Source organism: Tamandua tetradactyla, chromosome 18 (genome assembly GCF_023851605.1).
Source record: "Tamandua tetradactyla isolate mTamTet1 chromosome 18, mTamTet1.pri, whole genome shotgun sequence".
Lineage (NCBI taxonomy): Eukaryota > Metazoa > Chordata > Mammalia > Pilosa > Myrmecophagidae > Tamandua > Tamandua tetradactyla.
Genome location: NC_135344.1, coordinates 60,556,127 through 60,577,841, shown reverse-complemented (window position 1 = coordinate 60,577,841; position 21,715 = coordinate 60,556,127). Strand labels below are relative to the sequence as shown.

Below are 21,715 nucleotides of genomic sequence, written 5' to 3'. Positions count from 1 at the left end.
TATTGGGCTTCCCTTGTATATGATGGATTGCTTTTCTCTTGCTGCTTTCAAAATTCTTTCTCTTTGACATCTGACAGTCTGATAAGTATGTGTCTTGGAGTATGTCTATTTGGATCTATTCTGTTTTGGGTATGCTGTACTTCTTGAATCTGTAATTTTATGTCTTTCATAGAGATGGGAAATTTGCAGTGATTATTTCTCCGTTAGTCTTTCTCCTCCTTTTCCCTTATCTTCTCCTTCTGGGACACCCACAACACATATATTCGTGTGCTTTATGTTGTCGTTCAGTTCCCTGAGGCCCTGCTCATATTTTTCCATTTTTTTCCCTATATTTTCTTTTGTGTGTTAGATCTCATATGTCCAGTCCTCTGTTTCACTAATGTTTTCTTCTGCATCTTCAAATCTGTTGTTGTAGATTTTCATTGTTTTTTGTCATCTCTTCTATTGTGCCTATCATTCCCATAACTCCTGTGATTTGTTTCCTCAAACTTTCGAGTTCTTTTTGTTCACCCAGTGACTTCTTTGTAACTTCCCTCAACTCATTGATTTAATTTTTGATGAGATTTTCCATGTCTATTCGAACATCCTGGATTAGTTGTTTCACCTCCTCTATCTCATTTGAATTTTTGGTTTGTTCCTTTGACTGGGCCATATCTTTGATTTTCATAGTATGGCTTGTCATTTTTTGCTGGGGTCTAGGCATTTGATTTCCTTAATTAGTTTATTTTGGAAGTTGTTCTCACTCTTTTCCTGGGATTTTCTGCTGGGTGGCTTTGTTCTCTAGCTGACATTCAGTTCAAGTCATTCTAGACAAGTTCTGTTTAACTGATCAGAATTTTTCAGTTCTTTTAATTCAGTTTCTTGCCTTTCCTATATGGAGCCCTTTTTTTTTTTTTTTTTTTTGAAGACGATCTCTTCAGATGTTATAGACCCCACTCACATTTTCCCAGACCAGACTGGCCCATGTCTCAAGAGAAAAGTGTTGTCAGCATCCGTTTTCCTTAAGAGTGACCCAGCAAGTTGTCAGACTTTCCTATGAAGCCTCTAGACCCTATGCTTTTCCTGTCTGTCCAGCATGTGGCACTTGTCTACCCATGGCTTCCCACCAGCATAAAGTGTTGTGGTGCCTTTAATTTCAGCAGACTTTCCCTGCCAGGGGTGCAGTTGAGACAGAGGTGAGACACTAGGAGGCACTAATTGCTTCAGTTTTCCAGTCCCTGGGTCCTGAATTCCTTGAAGGAAGGATTCCTCTTGAGCTAGGCCCCACCTTTCTCTTGGGGAAGATACAACCTTTAGGAAATTAAATCTTTTCACCTGAGTAGTTACTTTGTGTCTCAGACAAGCTTCATTCTGCACTTGTCTGGGGCACTGCTGGAGCCTGAGAAGGCTCTCAGTTTTATCTAATGACGTTAATGACGTATTGAGGAATAGAAACAAAGCAAAACAAAAAACAAGAAAAAGCCTTTTCAGAGAGGGACCTCCACTTCTCTGGCTTGTCAATCAAGAGCTTAAGTTGGTATGTGGTTCTGTGTATCTGTAGGCTCTGTGTGTCCCCTTTTCTTGGGATGCAGCCCTTTTCCAGTATTTTGTGCTGTCTGACTAAAAAGCCTTCTATGTTTTTTGTTGTTGTTGGGTTTTTTTTCCCCCATCAACCCAACCCTTCTCTGCTGAGGCAAAAACTCCTCGTTCCTTTAGTGCTTATTCTAGGTTTATCTGGGCTGGGGCCTATTTTCAGTAGTCAGAATTTATTAATTAATTCTGCATTTGGAATTTGGTTGAGCTAAGCCCTGGTTGCTAGTAAAGTCTGTTTCCTTTCCCCTTGGGGAACCAGCCTGATGTGCTATGGGGAAGAAGTGCCGGCCTTCGTAGCTTGGAGGTCTTATAGTTGTGAGTGAGGTCTCAGCTGTTCCACCTGCTCCAGACTGATGTACACTGTGTATCCGGTCACTGATGTAGCCCCAGCAATTGTTCTATGCCATTCCTGGCTGTTTACTAGCTGCTCTGGAGGAGGAACTTTTTATTCCTTCTTTTCTCTTACTCTTACCAATCTCTTTTCTTCCCTGCATACTTCTCCCCTTTCAGAATCTAGTGATTCTCCAAGATAATGCCTATAAATTACTTTAGCTCCACACATAGTTATTTCCCACTCCTGTGAGGTTCACACCCAGAAATAGAGAACACTTCTGGAATATGCTGGATTCCCTTGTCTGAAGTATAAGCACTGTTTTAGGACCTCAGTTTCTTTATTATTAACATTTTCATTTGCTATTAATTTTTGAATTTGATATAGCAGGGCTGGAGGGGTTGAACTTGCCTCTGTCCCTTTAGTTGTAGAAAAATCTTATATTCTGCACATAGTGAACCAAAGTTGCATACTCTTCTTTTACTGACTCAGTAGATACACATTTACCAGAATAGGCAGCCCATTGTGAAATAAAGACCTTTCCTTATATTCTGGAATCACAGATGTGAATTTGAATTCCAGCTTCACCTGTGTCCTGAATTCAGGTTTAAGAACAAATATTTGAGTCATTATTATGTCTTCAGTGTTACTCTAGGGGCTAAGGATAACACTCTCATGGAGTTTATATTTCTTTTTCAAAGGTTAGGTGTTTGCTATGCAACAGTCACAATGATTTCATACTGTAAGTGCTATGAAGAAAATAAAATTGAATAATGTAATTAAGTGACCATAAGCATTAGTATTTGGAGGGATATTGTTGGGTGGTTGGTAATGGCCTCCTCTTAGGAAGTGCCATTTGAACTGAGACCTGAATAAAACTACAAAGAAGCAGTCCCATGAAGAACTAGAGACAAAAAGATTTTTAAAAATAAATACAAATGTAAAAGCCTAACATGGAAATACATTTGAAATATGTAGAAGTAAGCAAAAAGTCCACGTGTTTCTTTCTTACAGCTTCTGTCTCTCTTAGCTTCTGTGGGGCTTTTTTCTGTTTTAGCTTTTCTCTGTCTTTTATCCTCTTATAAAAAAACAAACAAACAAACAAAAAACTCCAGTAGAAGGATTAAGACTCATCCTGAGATTTTCCTCAACTGAAATAACCTGATCAAAGAGTCCCACCCATAATAGATTTACACCCATAGGTATGGAGTAAAACATGATCTTTTTTTGCGTACATACATCTTCAAACCATCACAGCAGGGCACATATCTTTCTCAGCCTTTATCTCTAGCAAATTCTGAAAAAGCAAACACCAAGATGAGATTAGACATGCAAGAGAGTAATTGAGAGAAACTCCTGTGAAGAACACTCTCAATGCATCTACTCCCTGTGAAGAGTGAGAAAGAAGGAAGATTTTAAATTGTATTATAATTCTCAAAATAGTTCAGCAAGGTCAATGGGGAGTTCTGGAGCTATAGTATCCCTGTGTTGCTCACTCATTGACTGGAATCTAATTATGGGATGCCTGGTGTTCGCCTGTGAACAAGTGAAGGATTTTAGAGCATAGCAGCAGAAACCAGTGATTTTGCTCCCCGTAATAGGAAGTAGTGAGTACTGTATTTTCATGGTTGCCAAACTCAAGGACTGATTGTATTTATTTCTGACACTCTTTCTTCTTACTTGGTCTTTAACAAATTGTTTAGTTAATATACTGAATATAAAGTTTTTGTTATATTTTGCTTGAATTAGCTTAATATAGGTGGCTTTCCATTTCATCCCCAAGATAGATTATTCTTCATCTTAGCCCTTAAAGATACTCTTTTATAGTGTCTTCAAAACACTTCTTCATCTATGATCTAGGTTTGATTTAAACTTTGGGCTTCCTGTTGTGTTACCCTTTACATCTTGCCCTTTCCTTTTTAAATGAGTTTTCCTTATCCAAGCCCTTAGAATAAGTATCAGTAGATAAGGGCCCCTACACTTTCCATTAAAGCCTTTTCTGAATTACTCTCCATTTATTCTATTGATACATTTATTTCTTAAAATTATCTTTTTATTCTGCAGTTTCCTAATACTAGAGTCTTTTCTCTTTCATGATTTGTTCGACCTCTGGTCTCTAAGTTCATGTGACTGTTATGGCTTCTTTGCCATTTCTCATCCTAAATGTTCTTTTGCCTTTCATTCAGTTATAGAAATGATTTCAAATCATCCTTTTCGTTTAATAACCTTTACATCTCTAGGTAGGTTGGCCATTAATTCATTACACAGTATAATCTGGTGATGTATATGTAGCTCATTTCTTTATATGCCAATTTTTCTTTCTTCAGATGCAAATCTGAAATTTCCTTCTGGGCACATTTTAAGATTTAAAATTTATGAATCCTTATTTAATTAAACCCAAGATTGTTATTACTTTTTTAATTTGGGACCTGATATGTATTGAAGGCTCACTTTGTACCGAGTCATTTTTCTATTATTTAACCTTTGTATTAATGCTATCAGATGGATAATAGATCTATTTTACATGTGAGGAAACTGAGCTGGCAGAGTTAAGAAACTGTCCCAAAGGTCACATAATAGATAATTAGGTCAAATCTGACTCCAAACCCTCCAGTTTCTCCTCTTTTATTATGCCTTATCTGTATATTGTCTTAATTTTATAAATGTGGCATAAATGAAGTTATACCTTAAATGATCATCTCAGACTATTGGTACTTGACCTTAAGTTACCAAAACAGATACTTGGACATACTAAGTCTTCAACAGTGCTTATTATATATGCCTGTTTTCTTAATGTTATTTTTCTTTTCAATTACTAACTAAATACTACTTTCAGATATCTAAGTAGATAACCTTTGGTAAAGTTTTGCCTTATTTGATAGTTCATATTAGTTTTATGTCATATGTAAAGAAAGATATCTAGCACTAGCTTTAAAATTCGATAAAAATTAATGTTCTGACAAGAACCTTTAAAAAGCAACATTTTTTCTTTAAATTTTTTAAACAGTAATTCTGAGCTTGTTACCTCCTCTTCATAAGATGAAATGATCCTTTCTTGTACTAATGTTGTGAAAACATTGTGAATTTTTAGATGAAAGGGGTTACCCAGTAAAGGTAAATTAGATTATAAAAAGTTCCAATTTTATGAGGTTAATTTATATTTTACTACTTTCATTATTATATTTACAAGCTTTCCTTCAGAAAACTCAAAATATTTCATTAAATCTTAAGACAGTCACTGTGCTAGAGAAGTAGCTAGAATGTACTTAAAAAAAAAAAGCAAAACTGAGGTGGGCCACAGTGGCTCAGTGGCAGAGTTCTCACCTGCCATGCCAGAGACTCGGATTTGTTTCCTGGTGCCTGCCCATACTAAAAAAAAAAGAAAACAGAACTGAACAAAGCTTTTAAACTATAGTTGTCTAATAGAGTTTAATATTTTTAAAAGATTGTTGGCAGTCATAGAAAATGTCTTTTAAATTTCAGTTATAATTACGAGGAAAAAATAGGTACTCATGATCAGAGAGAATTTTGTGGTTCTGCAGTTATTTAAATACTGGATCAAGTGTCCTTTTTGTCTTGCCAACTCTTTTTACTCTTAGGTTTCAATTTAAACATTCATATCCTTCACGAGACCCTCTCTGATTTCCTAGACTAGGTTAAATTCTGCTGGGTGCTTTCATAGTACATTGTATTTCTGCTATCATAATGTGAATCATACTTTGTTGTAATTTTTTGCTTTTTTTTTTTTCAGCAGTTTTACTGAAATACTGTGCCAGTTTGAAGCAATTATGTACCCTAGAAAAGCTATGTCCTTTAATCTTCATTCAGTACTGCTGGGTGGGATCTTTTTTATCGTTTCCATGGAAATGTAACCCACCCAATTGTGGGTGGTACCTTTTAATTAGATGGTTTCCATGGAGATATGTCTCCACCCATTCAAGGTAGGGTTGCTTACTGTAACCCTTTAAGAGGGAACCATTTGGAAAAAGGTTTTAGAACCAGCAGAGCCCACATAGCCAGAGACCTTTGGAGATACATAGGGAAAAAACCCCTGGAGAAGCTTTATGAAATGAGAAGAGAAAGCTAGCAAACATCATACCAAGTGCCTTTCCAGCTGACAGACGTGTTCTGGACCCATCAGCCTTTTTTGACTCAAGGTATTATTCCCTGGATGCCTTAATTTGGATATTTTCATGGCCTTAGAACTGTAAACTTGCAACTCAATAAATTTCCCTTTTTAAAAGCCATTCCGGGGCGGTGCAATGGTAGCTCAACAGGCAGAATTCTTGCCTGCCATGCCAAAGACCCGGGTTCGATTCCTGGTGCCTGCACATGCAAAAAATAAAAAAGAATAAAAGCCATTCCATTTCAGGTATATTGCATTCCAGCAGCTTTTACAAACTAAAACAGATATATTCACATATCATACACTCTGTCCAAAGTATACAGTCAGTGGTTCACATTATTAACACATGGTTGTACATTCCTCACCACAGTGAATTTTAAAACATTTTCATTGCTAAAAAAAAAGAAAATCACATCCCATAGCCTTTGTCCCTCCCTGTTATTGAACATGAGCATTGGTGTGGTATTATTACTTATTGATGAAGGAATATTATAACATTATTGTTAACTATAGTCCATAGTTAGCAGTAGGTACATTTTTTCCCATATACCACTCTATTATTAATTCCTTGTAATAGTGATATACATTTGTTCTAGTTCATGAAAGAGCATTTTTATATTTGTGCTATTAATCGTGGTGATCATCTATCACAGGATTCACTGTTATACAGTCCCCTGTTTTATCCTTCAGCTTTCCTTCTATTGACATACTCTACTCTAAACTTCCCCTTTCAACTCACATAATTCAGTGTTGCTAATTATACTCACCATATTTTGCTACCATCACCTCTATCCTTTCCCTAACATTTAAATTCAGTCTAGTTAAAAATTCTGCACATACTAAGTATCTGCTCCCCATTCCCTACCCACACGCAGTTTTCTGGTAACCTATATTCTAGATTTTAACCATATGAGTTTATGTATTATTATTAGCTGTAATTACTTTTAATTGCCCATCTTTCTGTAGTAGACTGTAAGCTCTTTAAAATAAGTGGAATTATCTTGGTCAGTGTTGTGTTTACTGTCCTGAGTACATTGTAAGTTTTTGTTAGTCATTGTTGAATGAAAATGAATACTTTTGAGGGAATGCTTTTTGACTATAGCAAAAAAATGAGCATACTTATTAACCTCGGTTTTGTTTTTTTGTTGTTGTTATTGTTGTTGTTGTTTTTTGGCATGGGCGGTCACCAGGAATCCAACCCAGGTCTCTGGCATGGCAGGCAAGAATTCTGCCACTGAGCCATCATCACACCCCCCAGCCTAGTAATTTTTAATAGCAAAATGAGAACTTTGATTTCTTTATTCCTATGAACCGACTAGAATAAAACTGAGTACATTTTTCTTTCTGCTTTTCAAGTTTAGTTACTGTTCTTTCTATTTTACCTGTTCATAGCTACTGAAACTGCATTCGCCTGTGAAAATGGACTTATTTTTTTCTTTCCTTGACAGCAATAGTAGAAGATAGGCAAGAGGAAAGCAATGAAGCCTTCCTTGCTGATGAAAACAGGAGTTAGCATATTTTCTCATATTCATTTATATTTTAGCTAGTATCAGCAAAAACAATCAAGAATTGATCCTCTTTCTCAGGTATTAGTATCAAGAGTAGCACATGACTAGGAGAAACTGGAAGTAGTCAACAGACTAGGGAATATTGCTTCATTTTATGTAAACTTTATATAAACCAGTGACATTTTTAAACTTGGAAACAGGGTTTCTAAGTTTTGTTGCTTTTTTTTCCCTGATACCTCCTGACATTTTATTGTCATATTTGATGCCTTGGAAATTAGTAAAGTGTTCAATTTTTAATGACAAACCTGTCTAGTAGAATGACATTTAAATAATTCACTAAAATTGCTTAATGCCATTTAACTTCTTCAATGATTTTTCAATGTCAGAATCTCTTTACCCTATAGCTGAGTAGTTTACTTCTGGGTATAAGTTATTTACCAAGATCAGACTAGCAGTTATAACTTTATTGCATAACTCCAAGCTATTCATTTGAACAAATATTAAAACAAGAAGTAAAAGTGAAATTTCATATATTTAAGCAGATAGTTAAAATTGACTTTCTTCTTAACATTTTAACAGTGTCTTAGTTAGGGGATGGTTTAGAGAAACTTTATTCTTAGTTCCTCTAGAATTTTAAAAGCTCCAATAAACTTTACCATTAGCTTTAAAATGCTTGATAGTTCTGAAAACATAACTACTATTTTATAAAGATAAGATGCTATATGTCAGTTTTAGTACCTTAATTCTCAAAAAGATTTTGTGCACAGTTTGCTAGAACGTAATATTATTGAGTTAAACTGCTTTAAAGAAAGGAAGAATAATGTACTATTAGGCTTATTTTGTTTTCCATCTTTTGAATTTTTCTTCAACTAATATGTGTGCATTATAAAAATAAAATGATACAGAAGGGCATATAATGAAAACATTGGTTTCCTTTTCCATTCTTTCCCAGTCCTCCATATCCCTGTTTTTAGTTCTCCAGTTTTAAATGATGTATTTTAACTTGATTTACCAATTTGAGACAAAATTTGTTGACTTCTTGCTATGTTGATGAGGTTATTACTTTTTTCTTTCTTCTGTATTTGAATAGTTCATTATTTTTGTTCTTCTATTTCACCTTTGAACCTTTATACATTTAGATCTTTATTTTATATTCTTTCACCTCTAAACAGTCTCCCTGGACTCACCAGTATATTAAAGGAGACTACTGATGGTTTAACCTTCCCTCTATCACTCTTAGTCTCCACTTCTGTCTTTTGTCAGCTGAACCTTTACAGTATAAATATTGTCAAAACTGGTGATAGTTGCATTCTTTTCTTTCACCAGATTTCAATCTTTTATATTTTGTTTATAAGTTGATTATAGAAATTGAAAAATAGTAGACAGTGTTTATATGTAGGCTATGTAAATATTCACTGCAGAGCTAGGATTGCATTTTCTTCTCTATGGTTCAATGTCATGACCTTTGTGAGACTCAAGAAGAATTTTTCTGCTATCCATCAAATAGATTATTTTCCATCTGTCTCCAAATACTTGTTCAAATCAGCCTATAATTATATTATTGCAATAACTTTGTGTAAGTTTTTGTTTTTTCAAGACTTGTAGCTACCTTTTTTCATATTTAGGCAAGAATCTTATTTCTTCTGGTTATTTAGTATTATATAACACATTAGTTATCTTTTTTTGTTCCCATATCTTAAGACATAATTCTTGGAACTGAATACTTTTCTATACTGAAATCTTTCTATACTAATTTGGACCATTTGCTTTCTAGACTACTGTACAATGAAATTTCTTCTCATTGGATATCTGCATTAATTCCATTATTTTATATCTTGTTAAACAGTCAACAATATTTATGGAGCATGTACTATGTGCCAATCACTCTTTTCAACCTAGAGGTATACCAGTAAACACGATTGGTAAAATGTGGATCTGTTCATCCTTTTTATTGGTTTACCATGTTCATTTTGTTACAGCTTACCCTCAAGTAACTTCTGAAAAAGATTGCAGAGGAATTAAATTTTCAAAGCATCCTTCCGTGTCTAAGATGTTTTTATCATACTGTTACAGTTAGTTGGTATTTTGACTGAATATAAAATTTTAGGTTAAAAATAATTTTCCCTCAAAACTTTGAAGGCCTGGCCTCATTCCATTGTTGTTAGTTTTCAGTGCTGATAAGAAGTCCAATGTCATTGTGCTTTTTATTCCTTTGAAAGTAATAGATTTTTTTTTCTTTCTAGAATTTAAGATCTTTCTTTCTTGATGTTCTGAAATTTCATAATGGGTATATGTGTGTACCCACGTGTTTCCTTGATTGTGCTGGATAGTAAGTCCATTAACCCAAAGACTGATACTTCTGAAGTGCTGGCAAATTTCTTTCTATTACCTCTTTGAATTTTTTATGTTCTTTCTTTCTGGAACTCTTTCTAGTTAGATATTGGACCTTATGAACTGATCCTCTATCATCTTTTATTTTCTGTTACTTGTTTTTTCTTCCATAGTCTGGAAGATTTCTTCTATTTTATTCTCCAACCCTACTACTGAAATTTTTTTGATAGTTACGTGTTTAATATCCTGGAACTTTTTAAATGTATTTCTACTTTCAGGAAGAGAAAATATTTTGCACATTCATTTGATGCATTGTTCCTGCATGTGCATGACCATAAGATTTTCTGAGGAGCTGTTTTTCAAAACCCATGAGTTCTTCTAGTTATAAACATTAGTTTGATGAACTTTGATGAGCTTTCACAAAGCACCATTCAAAGTGAAAGTGTATCAGCTCTACTTGTCACCAGCACATGGCACTAATAATAGAGCATGGGTCATTTTTTTATTAGACAAATGATTCTCAATCCTCAGATTGCAACCTTCCTTTATAAAAATATTTTAAATGTTCCTTTTACTATTATGAAATGAAATTTATATATAATATAATCGACCTATTAACATAATTTTTAGAAAAATGTTGCAAGTATAATATAAAGAGAAATACATACCTCACTTTATTGTGTTTCATTTTATTGTGCTTCACAGTTACCGTGTTTCTAAGTAATTGAAGGTTTGTAGCAACCCTGCATTAAGCATATCTTCTAGTACCATTTTAACAACAGCATGCGCTCATTTCACGTCTCCATGTCACATTGTGGTAATTTTTGCAATATTTCAAACTTTTCCATTACTATTTTATCTATTATGGTAACTGGTGATAACTGATCTTTGATGTTACTATTGTAACTGCTTTGGGATGTTACTATTGTAACTGCGCCCATACAAAACAGCATACTTAATTGATAAAGGTTGTGTATGATCTGGCTGCTCCACAGACCAGCCATTCCCCCATCTCTATCCCTCTCCTCAGGCCTCCCAATAACAATATTGAAATTAGGCCAGTTAATAACCACATAGTGATCTCTAACTGTTCAAGTAAAAGGAAGAGTCACATAGCTCTCACTTTAAATCAAAAGCTAGAAATGATTATGCTTAGTGAGGAAGATATATTGAAAATGAAGATAGCCAAGTTGTGAATGCAAAAGAAAAGAAGGAAATTAAGTGCTATTTCAGTGAACACACGAATGTCACATTTTAAAAAGTTAGAGAAATAGGAAGCAAAATGTTTGAGATTTTATAGGCCTGAAAATTCTGTTTAATAGTTGCAGGATATTGAAGTTTAGATCAGAAATAACTTTCCTTCAGAATTCTAACTTATGTGTTGCTGTTGAAATCCCACACTATTTCAATTTCTAATACTTTCTATGTCATGTTTTTTTCTTTTTATTTGTGCTGGAGACTTGAGTTTTTTCCAAGTCCTTCAAGTATTAGACTGTTCTTTGAATATTCATTATTTTATTTTTTTCCAGCTCATTCTTTCTGATACACCTACTATTGATATGATGAACCTTCTAAGATAGTGTTGAAGTTTTCTTCTTTTCTGTCTCTGCATTTTTTTTACTATGTATTGGGAAGACTTTCTCAACTTTTTTTTTTTTCTCGTCTTAGAGTTTTATTCCCCTACTGTTATATTTTTAATTTTCAAAGTCTTATCTTTTATTTATTTTCATAATATTTTTTATGGCATCCTATTCTCATTTCGTAGTTTTTCTTATCTCTGAAAGTATTATTTGTAATTTGGTCTTGGTTTCAGTGATGATTCTTTTTCTTCTCCCTCCATAGTTTATGTTTCATTCAAATTCTTTTTTTTTTTTTAAATGTTGTTTGCTTTGGGCTCTATTCACTTGATAAGCTTTTCTCAGATCCCTGTTTATATTTAAGAGAGAGGAATAAAAAGTTGATTGGAAGCTTTGAGTATATGGGTAGAGCTTGTAGACTACAAACTTCACTGTATGGTGATGATTTGGCTGGTCTAATTCATTGTTGATCCTCTGATATCAGTGTCTTTAGGTCTTCCTTGTTCAGCTGGTCATAATTCCTAGAGAAGACTCCTTTATTCTACTGCTGGATTTGTAATAGGGCTGTCTATCAATGTTTTAGGAGCCAAATAGATGATGAAAGACTAGGCCAGAATCTGAGCATTTGGTGCATATACATTCATTTCGGTATTGTACTCCCGCCCTTCACTATTTTTGGTGACTCCCAGGCCATTCTCACTCTGTTTTAGACTTTCTGGAAATCAAACCTCCAATCTTCTGCTGGGATGTGAAAGAAGTAATCTCTTGGCTTCTCAGAATATGGGAGAGAATATGGTGATCCATTGACTACTAATACAAATTTTTGAACCTTTGAAAAGTTCTATAGAATAAATTGCATGGGTTCTAGGCCAGCACTGTCCAATAGAATTTTCTGTGATAATAGGATATTATCCAATATAGTAATGACTAGAAATATGTGGGTATTGAGCCCTTGAGTGTGACAGAGTAAATCAATTTTTTAATTTAATTTTAATGTATTTTAATTTAAATAGCTTCACGTGGCCATGACTACGATATTAAATAGTGTGGTTCTAGGCTTTCCCCACCATTTACTTAGTATTCGAGGATTCTCAGGTCACTTTCCATTTGTCCACCAGCTGCCTTGCTTCCCGCTTGTTTGTTTCTTCCCCCATTCTCCTATTCTTGTGAGTTTGTGTCTCTAAATATATATACCTTTACTGTAATTTAAGTGGGATTTTTGGAGAGAGCAAAAATAAACACAAATATTCAGTTTGTCATCTTTTTACCTAGAAATGCAATTATGCTTCAAACATGGTTTCAAGCTTCTAATCACCCTAATACCTGTGTTTGAAGTGCACTCCAACTAAGCCTCAATGCCCAACTTTCTGTTCCTTCATTCTAGAACCTCTAATTCTATTAATGCAATCCAAAATCTCTAATCTTGTATGTTAGAGTTTTCCTTTGATATAAAAATCTCTAAATCAAAAAATAAAATTGCTAGATCCTTTTTAAAAAAATTACTATACAGTTGTTTTCGTGTTTTATTTCCTTATTTTAGAATTCATTATATATGCTACTATGCTGTAGATTCCACAGACATTTAAATACATGTTGTTTTAAGTTGACTTGAAATTATATACCATACAACATATTTCCAGAATTCCTAATGTGGAGTGTGTGTCTCTTTTTTAACCATATATTTTCTTCTGATTTTATGAATTTAAAAATTGGAGACATTTTGAAACATAGAGAAGGACTAAGAAGAAAATTTCCTCTAATATGTTACCTAAGATATAACTATTAACATTTTGGACTAAGCCTTTTCCTTTTTCCCCCTTACATGTGTGCAGTATATATATTCTCCCTTCCCCCTCAGGACTCACAAATAATTAGTAAGAACTATTTTGTAATCTGATTTTATTTTCTATGTAATAGTAAATTATGACTTTTTAATTCTGAAAAGAGCAAAATATGAAGTGATTCATTTTAACTTTGTTTTCCTTGACCTTTAGTATTTATTCAACTAATGAACACTTATTACAGTTCATATGCCATGCTGAGCAGTACAGATGCGCAGTTGCCTAAAACATAATTCTGCCATTTGGTACTGGGGATTCATATTTTAGCTATAATAAATTAAAACAAGGTCATTTTCTTCAGTAGATAAGTTCCCTTGGATAGAGTTTTATATTGGAAGATTTTTTACAGAATGTCTACTCAAATTTCCAGTCTGCTAGAAAATATTGTTTTAGCATGATTTCAGCACATGTAAGTTTATGTTAAGCCATAAGAGCCAAAATTTAAAATAGTTAATTTCTTTATATTTGTCAAGTCAATTATATAAATCTTCATAAAATATGAAAACCTTGGAGTTCAAATACAAAGAAATATCTTTTAGTAAGTGAAAAATACTTTGTTTTTGTTTCATAGGTTAAGAGCAGGATTATGTGATCGCTGTGCAGTAACTGAAGAACATATGCGGAAAAAACAGCAAGAGTTTGAAAATATCCGGCAGCAGAATCTTAAACTTATCACAGAGCTTAGTGAGTTTCTTTCTTCATTTATTAAACCTTGAAAGCAAAATGTTCTGTTGTCGAAGCCTATTAGTAAATTGGTTAAAATCAAACAGATTATTTTCCCCATTTAGGTAAAAGTTAAATGTCCTTTCTTCCCTTTTTGTAGATTTAATTTCATATTAATTTTAATAGGAAATAAGGGTACGAAAAGATTGTACAAATACTGTCTTCATTGGTCTAAATACTTGTCTCACTAGTTATAACAAAAGAAGAAATTTCCTTTGAACATGTCTATATTTACTTCTTTGATTTTAGCTTTATTTGATGTTAATTGACCCCCTCTAGATAAAGTTAAATACAGTCAGACTTTAATTTAGTATTCTACAAAGGCCATTTTTGGCTTATACCCATGCTATTTAAATATACTTTTTTGGTTTATTCTTCTTCCCTACTCAAAGTAGGGTTTCTTTACATTCTTCCTGGTCTTTTTCTCTTACTCTTTTTCTCTTCTAACTATTCACTTAGCCTCCTTCTTCTCTTTTAATTCTTTACCTTTCTTGATGTCTGTGCCGGTTTGAAAGAATTATGTACCCTAGAAAAGCCGTGCTTTAATTCTGATCCTTCTTGTGAAGGCAGCCCTGTCTTTTAATCCCTATTCAGCACTGTAGGTCAGAAACTTGATTATATTATCTCCACAGAATCGTGACACCCCAACTGTGGGTATTAACCTTTGATTAGAGAGAAATCTGATTCTACCCATTCCAGGTGGGTCTTGATTAGTTTACTGGAAACCTTTAAATGAGGAAACATTTTGGAAAAAGCATGAGATCCACAAGAGAACCATGAGAGTGCACACAACCTTAGATACTTGGAGATGAAGAAGGAAAATGTCCCAAGGGGAACTTTATGAAACAGGAAGCCTGAAGAGAAAGCTAGCAGATGTTGCCATGTTTGCCATTGTGCCTTTCCAGTTGAGAGAGAAACCCTGAACTTCAGCCTTTCTTGAGTAAAGTTAACCTCTTGTTGGTGCCTTAATTTGGACATTTCTATAAACTTGCTTTAATTGGGACATTTTCACACCCTTAGAACTGTAAACTTGCAACTTAATACATTCCCCTTTTTAAAAGCCATTCTGTTTCTGGTATATCGCATTCCGGCAGCTAGCAAACTAGAACAGTGATTTTTACCTGGATTCCTCATAAGCAACTCAAAATCAACGTGTCCAAAATCTAGTTGCCTTCTTTTCCAAACTAATTCCATCTTCTGACTTTGTCTTTTTCTGTCTGGTTACTCAAGCAATTATCTGATTACTCAAGCAAGAATATATGAATTACTATTAGTACTATATAATAATTATTACTATATTTTTAAAATAGTTTAAAAGAATGTAGTTTTATTCTGCTCCCAGTGGAAACTACTATTAACAACCTGAAATGTGTCCTTCCAGTTCCAGGCTTGTCTGTCTTTCTGTTTGTGTCTGACCCACCTTCTCTTTTAAAATTTAATGGAATCATAGATGTGGCCTCACTCTCTCTAATCCCAACTCTGCAAGTTAAATCATTGCCCTCCCCCCTACGTGGGACATGACATCCAGAAGTGAAAGTCTCCCTGGTGATATGGGAGATGACTCCCAGGGTTGAATCCGGCCCTGGCACCATAGAATCAACAATTATATTCTGGCTGAAAGGGGGAAAAGAAATATAACTAATAAAGTATCAGTGACAGAGAGAGTTCAGATAGAGTTGAGAGACTACTCTGGAGGTTGCTCTTACGCAAGCTTCGGTTAGACATTGCTACCTATCATAACCTGCCAAACCCCAACCAGGACCATTCCAGCCAATCCTAAAGAACACCTAGGGCAATATTTAAGATTCCATAAGGGTTCCATGTACTAGAGTAACTTTCCAAAAATCTACCTGGTCCCTGGACCAGATAAGTCCTGAAACCTAGAGGGCCCAGCCTCTCCAGAACATCAGATAGTTCCATATCCCTACCCTCTATTAGTGACAGACCCTTCCAACATGAAAATTTTAGAATGGCTATAGCCCAAAAAGAGAGGGCTAGAAAGACCAAAGGTGATGGGGGAGTTATTCAGAGAAGATAGGATTTAACAAATGAATGTGAGTGCTGAATCATTAAATTGATAACTCTTTTAGTCTCCAGTATCTTAGAGCAGCTAGAAGTAAAATTGTAGAGTTGTAACCCATGTCAAACTCTGAAATATGTTCTACAACTATTTGTGGTGCTGTGCTTTGAAATTTATTGCTTTTTGATATATGTTATTTTTCACAGGAAAAAGTCAATTGTGTGTTAAAAAAAATATTTGTTCCTTCTAGCCTCCTATGTTCTGGAGCAGCTAGAAGGAAAAATCTGAGAGGATCATATGGTAGCCCATGACATACTCTGGGATCTGACCTATAACATCTTGTTGAAGAGTGCTTTGAAAACTATTGTTTTATTTCTTTGATTTGTATATATGTTATGCTATACAATTAAAAAGTTAAAAAAAAAAAATTTAACGGCATCATACCATACTTCTTGTTCCAAAACTTGCTTTTTCACTTTAGTTTATGTCTTGGGAGTTTTTACATATTAATATATTTAGGTCTACAGCTTCTGTGATATATATGTGTTTGTGAATATTTGCATGTTTTTTATTTAGGAATATAAGTGTATTATCAATGAGTAGAAAATTATTGCAATTCGATATAGTTGAGTTCTGCAATCATATTAATATTAGTACTAGAAGCAATCTGTAATGTCTGTATATCTAATAAATATCCTGTGCCTTTCAGTATCTGCAAAATAACCAAAAACTCAAAACAAGCAAAAAGGTTTGTCTAAATGTTAAGGTATAGGGCAGACTTTTTTTTTTAAAGCGTTGTTGTATTCTTTTAGTCTAGCCATCATTTATTTTAGCTATTCTCATATTCATTGACAGCTCAGTTTTTTGTATGCATATTAAAGAATGCCTATTTCCCTACATTCTCTTCAGCTTTGGGAAAAATTAATTGATAATATCCAGTCTGGTGGGTAAAAATACCTTTGTTGAATTTACATTATCCTTATTGCTATTCAGATTAAATATCTTTTCACATTAACTTCAATTTGTGTCTTTTGTATGTTAGGGAAGGATTGTTAACCCTTGGTTGTATATACTGTGCAGGTATTTTCTTCTTCATTGCCTATTGTATGTTGATTTTGTTTTAGAACTTCTCTTGACATATAGAAATTGTGGTAGTTAGATTCAGTTGTCAACTTGGCCAGGGGAAGGCACCTAGTCCTGTTGCTGTGGACATAAGCCAATGGTAGGTAAACCTCATCTGTTGCTAATTACATCTGCAGTCGGCTAGGAAGTGTGTCTGCTGCAGTGAGTGACGTTTGACTTAATTGGCTGGTGCTTAAATGAGAGAGCGCCAAGTAGCACAGCCTAAGCAGCTCAGCATTCCTCATCTCAGCACTCGCAGCTCAGCCCAGGCCTTTGGAGATGCAGAAAGAAGTCAACCCAGGGAAAGTTGTTGGAACCCGGGGGCCTGGAGAGAAGACCAGCAGAGACCATCCTGTGCCTTCCACATAAGAAAGAGCCTCAGTGGAAAGTTAGCTGCCTTTCCTCTGAAGAACTGACAAAATAAATCCCCTTTTATTAAAAGCCAATCTGTCTCTGGTGTGTTGCATTCCGGCAGCTAGCAAACTAGAACAGAAATTTTGTGTAATTTCTTGTCTTGTTCAGAAAGTCTGTCTCTATCCCAAGGATATAGCAATATTCTTCAATTTTTGTACAGTATACACATGCACACACACTTTAAAAGTTTATGTATTTAGTCCAGCTCAAAATGTTAACATTAAATATGAGGTAGAAATCTGTCATCTCTAGTGTCTGGGCATTCATCCTCAGGCTTTATCTCCTGATCTCAAGATGGCTGCTCATTTTCAGATCTCATTTGCATTTGAGACAGAAAAACAAATGTTTACATATCAGACAGGAAGAGGCAAAAGACTAGAAGGGGCATCCCAGCAGAATCTTCCTCAGAAAAAAAAATAACTTTATTGTTTTTAAGTAACTTTTGCTTAAATCTTGTTGACCAGAAATCCCTCTCTTTTTTCTCCCCAACCTTCATCATTTGGAAGATAGCTAGGAATTTGAAGGAAGTTGCAGATGGAAACTGGTTCAGACCACCAGAGCTTTCTGCTATAAGTGCTATTATTTCTGTAGTTGCATACTATGCTTTGATAACTTGGTTAAAAAAAAATCCCTATTCTAAAATTTCTTGCGATAAATTTTGGAATGAGCTTATTATGTTCTGTAGAATATTCTAATGGGACTTTAATATGGAGTGCTTTGTTTAATTTGAGAAGAATAAACATCATTATAATATTGAACCATCCATTCTGAAACTTTGATACACTTCTCTTATTATTCCAGTCTTCTTTTCTGTTATTCATTAAATCGTAATGTTTTCATCATATAAGTCTTACACAATATTTCCTGTTAGTTTTATTTCTGGATATTTCTTGTTTGTTGCCATTCCAAAGAAGTACAGGAATAATACTAGTTTTCTTGGCCTTGTATCAGGCTATCCTCCTGACCTCTCTACTGTATTTTATTATGAATTGTTTAGGTAAATGTATCATTTGCAAATCAAGAGAATTTCATTTTTTCAAATAAAGAAAATTTTTTATTTTCAAATATTTTATATTTCTTATTGTTTACTTGACATACTGCATTGGCTAGTGAATTTAAAATATTATCAAATAGTAGCTGTTGGTGGTAGAAGGAAAACTATAATATTTCAGTAGTTAGTGTGCTATGAGTTACTGGCTGATACATAAAATTAAATTAATGATACTATTTTCTGTCCCACTTTTGCTAAGAGTTTTGTTTTGTGTTCTAGTTAGCTACTGAAATGTGCTATACCAGAAATGGAATGGCTTTTAAAAAGGGGAATTTATTAAGTTGCAAGTTTACAGTTCTAATGCCGTTAAAATGTCCAAATTAAGGCAAGGCTATGAAAAAGTCCAAATTAAGGCACCAACATGAGGTTACCTTCACTCAAGAAAGGCCAATGAAGTTGAGGGTTTCTCTCTCTACTGGAAAGGCACATGGTGAACATAGTGAACATGGCTACGATGTCTGCTAGCTTTCTCTCCAGGCTCCTTGTTTCATGAAGCTCCCCCAGGGACGTTTTCTTTCTTCATCTCCAAAAGTCTGGCTGCTTGGGCTCTCGTGGTTCTCATGGTCCTCTTGCTTCCTCCAAAAACATTTCCTTTTTTAAAAAAGATTCCATTAAACTAATCAAGACCCACCTGGAATGGTTGGAGTCACATCTCCCTCTAATTGTACAATGTGGCACACAATTGGGCGTGCCACATTTCTGTGGAGATAATCTATTAATAAAGTTTCTGACCTACAGGCTGAATAGGGATTAAAAGAAAGAGCAGCCTCCAAAAGTGGATCAGCATTAAAACATGACTTCTAGGGTACATCATCCTTTCAAACTGGCACAGTGGAAAACTATCAGCTACCATCTCTTCAAATATTGTATCTTCTCCAGTCTCTCTCTTTTTTGAGATTCTGAGGAGACCTCCTTGTTCTATATTTTATATCTCTCAACACCTTTTTCATATTTTTCATCCCCTTGTTTTTCTATATTCCATTCTCTAATTTATTCAGATTTTTTGCCAGCATACTAATTGTTTCTTCCACATTTCTATTTTGCTAAGTTGTTTTATTTCAGTAAACACATTTTTAATTTCTAAAAATTCTATTTGGTTCTTTTTCAAGTCTACTTGGTCTTTTTTCCCCCTAATGAAATTTTTCAAAAATATAGAAACGTAGGGAGAATAGTAAAGAACCCTACCCCCCCCGATATATCTCTCACGTAGATTTAACAGTTGCCCATATTTTACTATACTTGTTACATTTTTTTGTTTAACTACCTTATAGAGATCTATACTTATAGCTTTAGCTTGACAGCAATTTTTAGCCATCCTTTATTTACCCATTAAGCAACTTCTGGATCTCGCTCTCTGGTATTATTAGGAAAATGGGATTCTACTAGGAAAATTCACTTTTTTTTCTTAAGGCCTTGTGTCTTGAATTTTACCATCAATCTGAACCTATCTAAATCACTCAGGAATTTTTCATAGTTTTGATCTACTGGATGACAACGTTTCTAGCTTTTCAGTATTGCAATGCACCAATTTTTAGAGTTCTGTCATTTTATTTGGTTTTGGAGAAATCTAGAAATTAGAAATCTGAGGTCACCTTTGACTTCTCTCATACCTACAAAAGATAAGCTACCAAATACTATTGATTGTGCCTCTGTAACAGCTCTTCTACCTGTCCTCATTTTCTGTTTCTACATCCCCACATTATTCCAGACACTTGTGTCTTTTAATGATGGCCTAACTTGTCTTGTCTGTACTTTGTTCTCACCTTAGTATGTATAAGTATGTTAGTATGTATACTAACAAATCAGTCTTCCCAAAATATGACTAAATACATCATTCATCTATGAAAAATGGTACCTGATCATCTTTAAGATAAAGTTCTGATTTCTTGGCCTGGTATTAAAGGCTTTCACCACTTACTACACCTAGTCTTTCTGTCTAACTTTGTCTTACTAAGTTTCTGCATGGATAGTCTCCTGTCCAGCTCAGTTGCTCTCTCTTTGATGAATCCTTTCCTTATCTGCTCATAAACCCAAAGTAACATTTTTCACCTTGGAATTTCCTTTATTGCTTTATTTATACCTCTCTGATGACCCTTTTCATTTTTTATTGTATAAAATATGTTTATGTAATATCCTTTCTCCCTTACTAGACTACACTCTCCTATCTAACTGTCCATATATTAAGTTTTTTAGATCCTGCACAAGATCTATTTGCCTCATACATATTGTATTATATATCCTCAAAATGTTTTATTTATTCAGTGTTAGAAAATATGTTTAGATTTATAAACCACTGACTTATTAACAAATTTCTGGAATATGATAACCTTTTTTAGTAGCAGTTAATATATTTATTGTGATTAGGATTTCTTGGATCTACTTCTCCTAGAAAAGCACATTTTTACCAGTGATTATTATACTGAACATTGATGATAGGTTTTTGCTGGCAGCAGTAGAGATAGCTCAACAATTGGGTTTCTTCTTTATAAACTAAATGGAAATGATTAGAAGAACTTAGTGAAGCTTGATTCAAACACCTAGATACTATTTTAATGAAAACATTTAATTATTGATACCATAGTTCATGAAACAGAGTATTGACTAAGAAAAAGCTTGCTTATGTTATGAAAATTATACTGATAGTGTTTTATTACCTTTATGATTAGATTTATTTGAAGGTAAGTGACTCTACTAAAATGTTACTTGAAATTACAAGGAACTGAGTAACCAGATGGAAAGCTTTCTCTTTTTTATGGCATGGCAGGCAAGAATTCTGCCACTGAGCCCTCATTGCACGTTGTACCACCCAGAATGCTTTCTTGTCCTCAGAAATAATTTTTCTATATACCCCAGTACATGAGATACTCTTTCTTTGTTGCCCACAAACATTATATGAAATCATCCAGTTAATCAGTTGCCCATAACTAGTATAATATGAGATGAGGTAATCACTTCCTAGTAACAAATTAGTTTTGCACAGTAGCATTAACCCTGACTGATTTGATGACTTAGAATTTTCCATAATTGTTGACATATCTTATCAAAAAAAAGTGTCATCATTGTTAATGTAACTATATTATCTGCCTTCTTTTTCACATT

General features: G+C 34.2%; 1 protein-coding gene across 6 annotated transcripts in view; it reads left to right on the top strand.

Annotated features, from left to right (window-relative positions):
* Nucleotides 1–21,715, top strand: part of RBBP8 (RB binding protein 8, endonuclease) — a 119,327-nt gene that overhangs the window by 44,928 nt on the left and 52,684 nt on the right. For 5 of the 6 annotated variants that reach the window (XM_077135804.1, XM_077135806.1, XM_077135805.1 and 2 more), the window contains one exon: nt 13,858–13,970. In XM_077135804.1, coding sequence (XP_076991919.1) covers nt 13,858–13,970 — 113 coding nt within the window. Of the gene's footprint in view, nt 1–5,156; nt 6,061–13,857; nt 13,971–21,715 lie in introns of those variants that run through there. The other variant, XM_077135809.1, reaches the window with a different exon arrangement.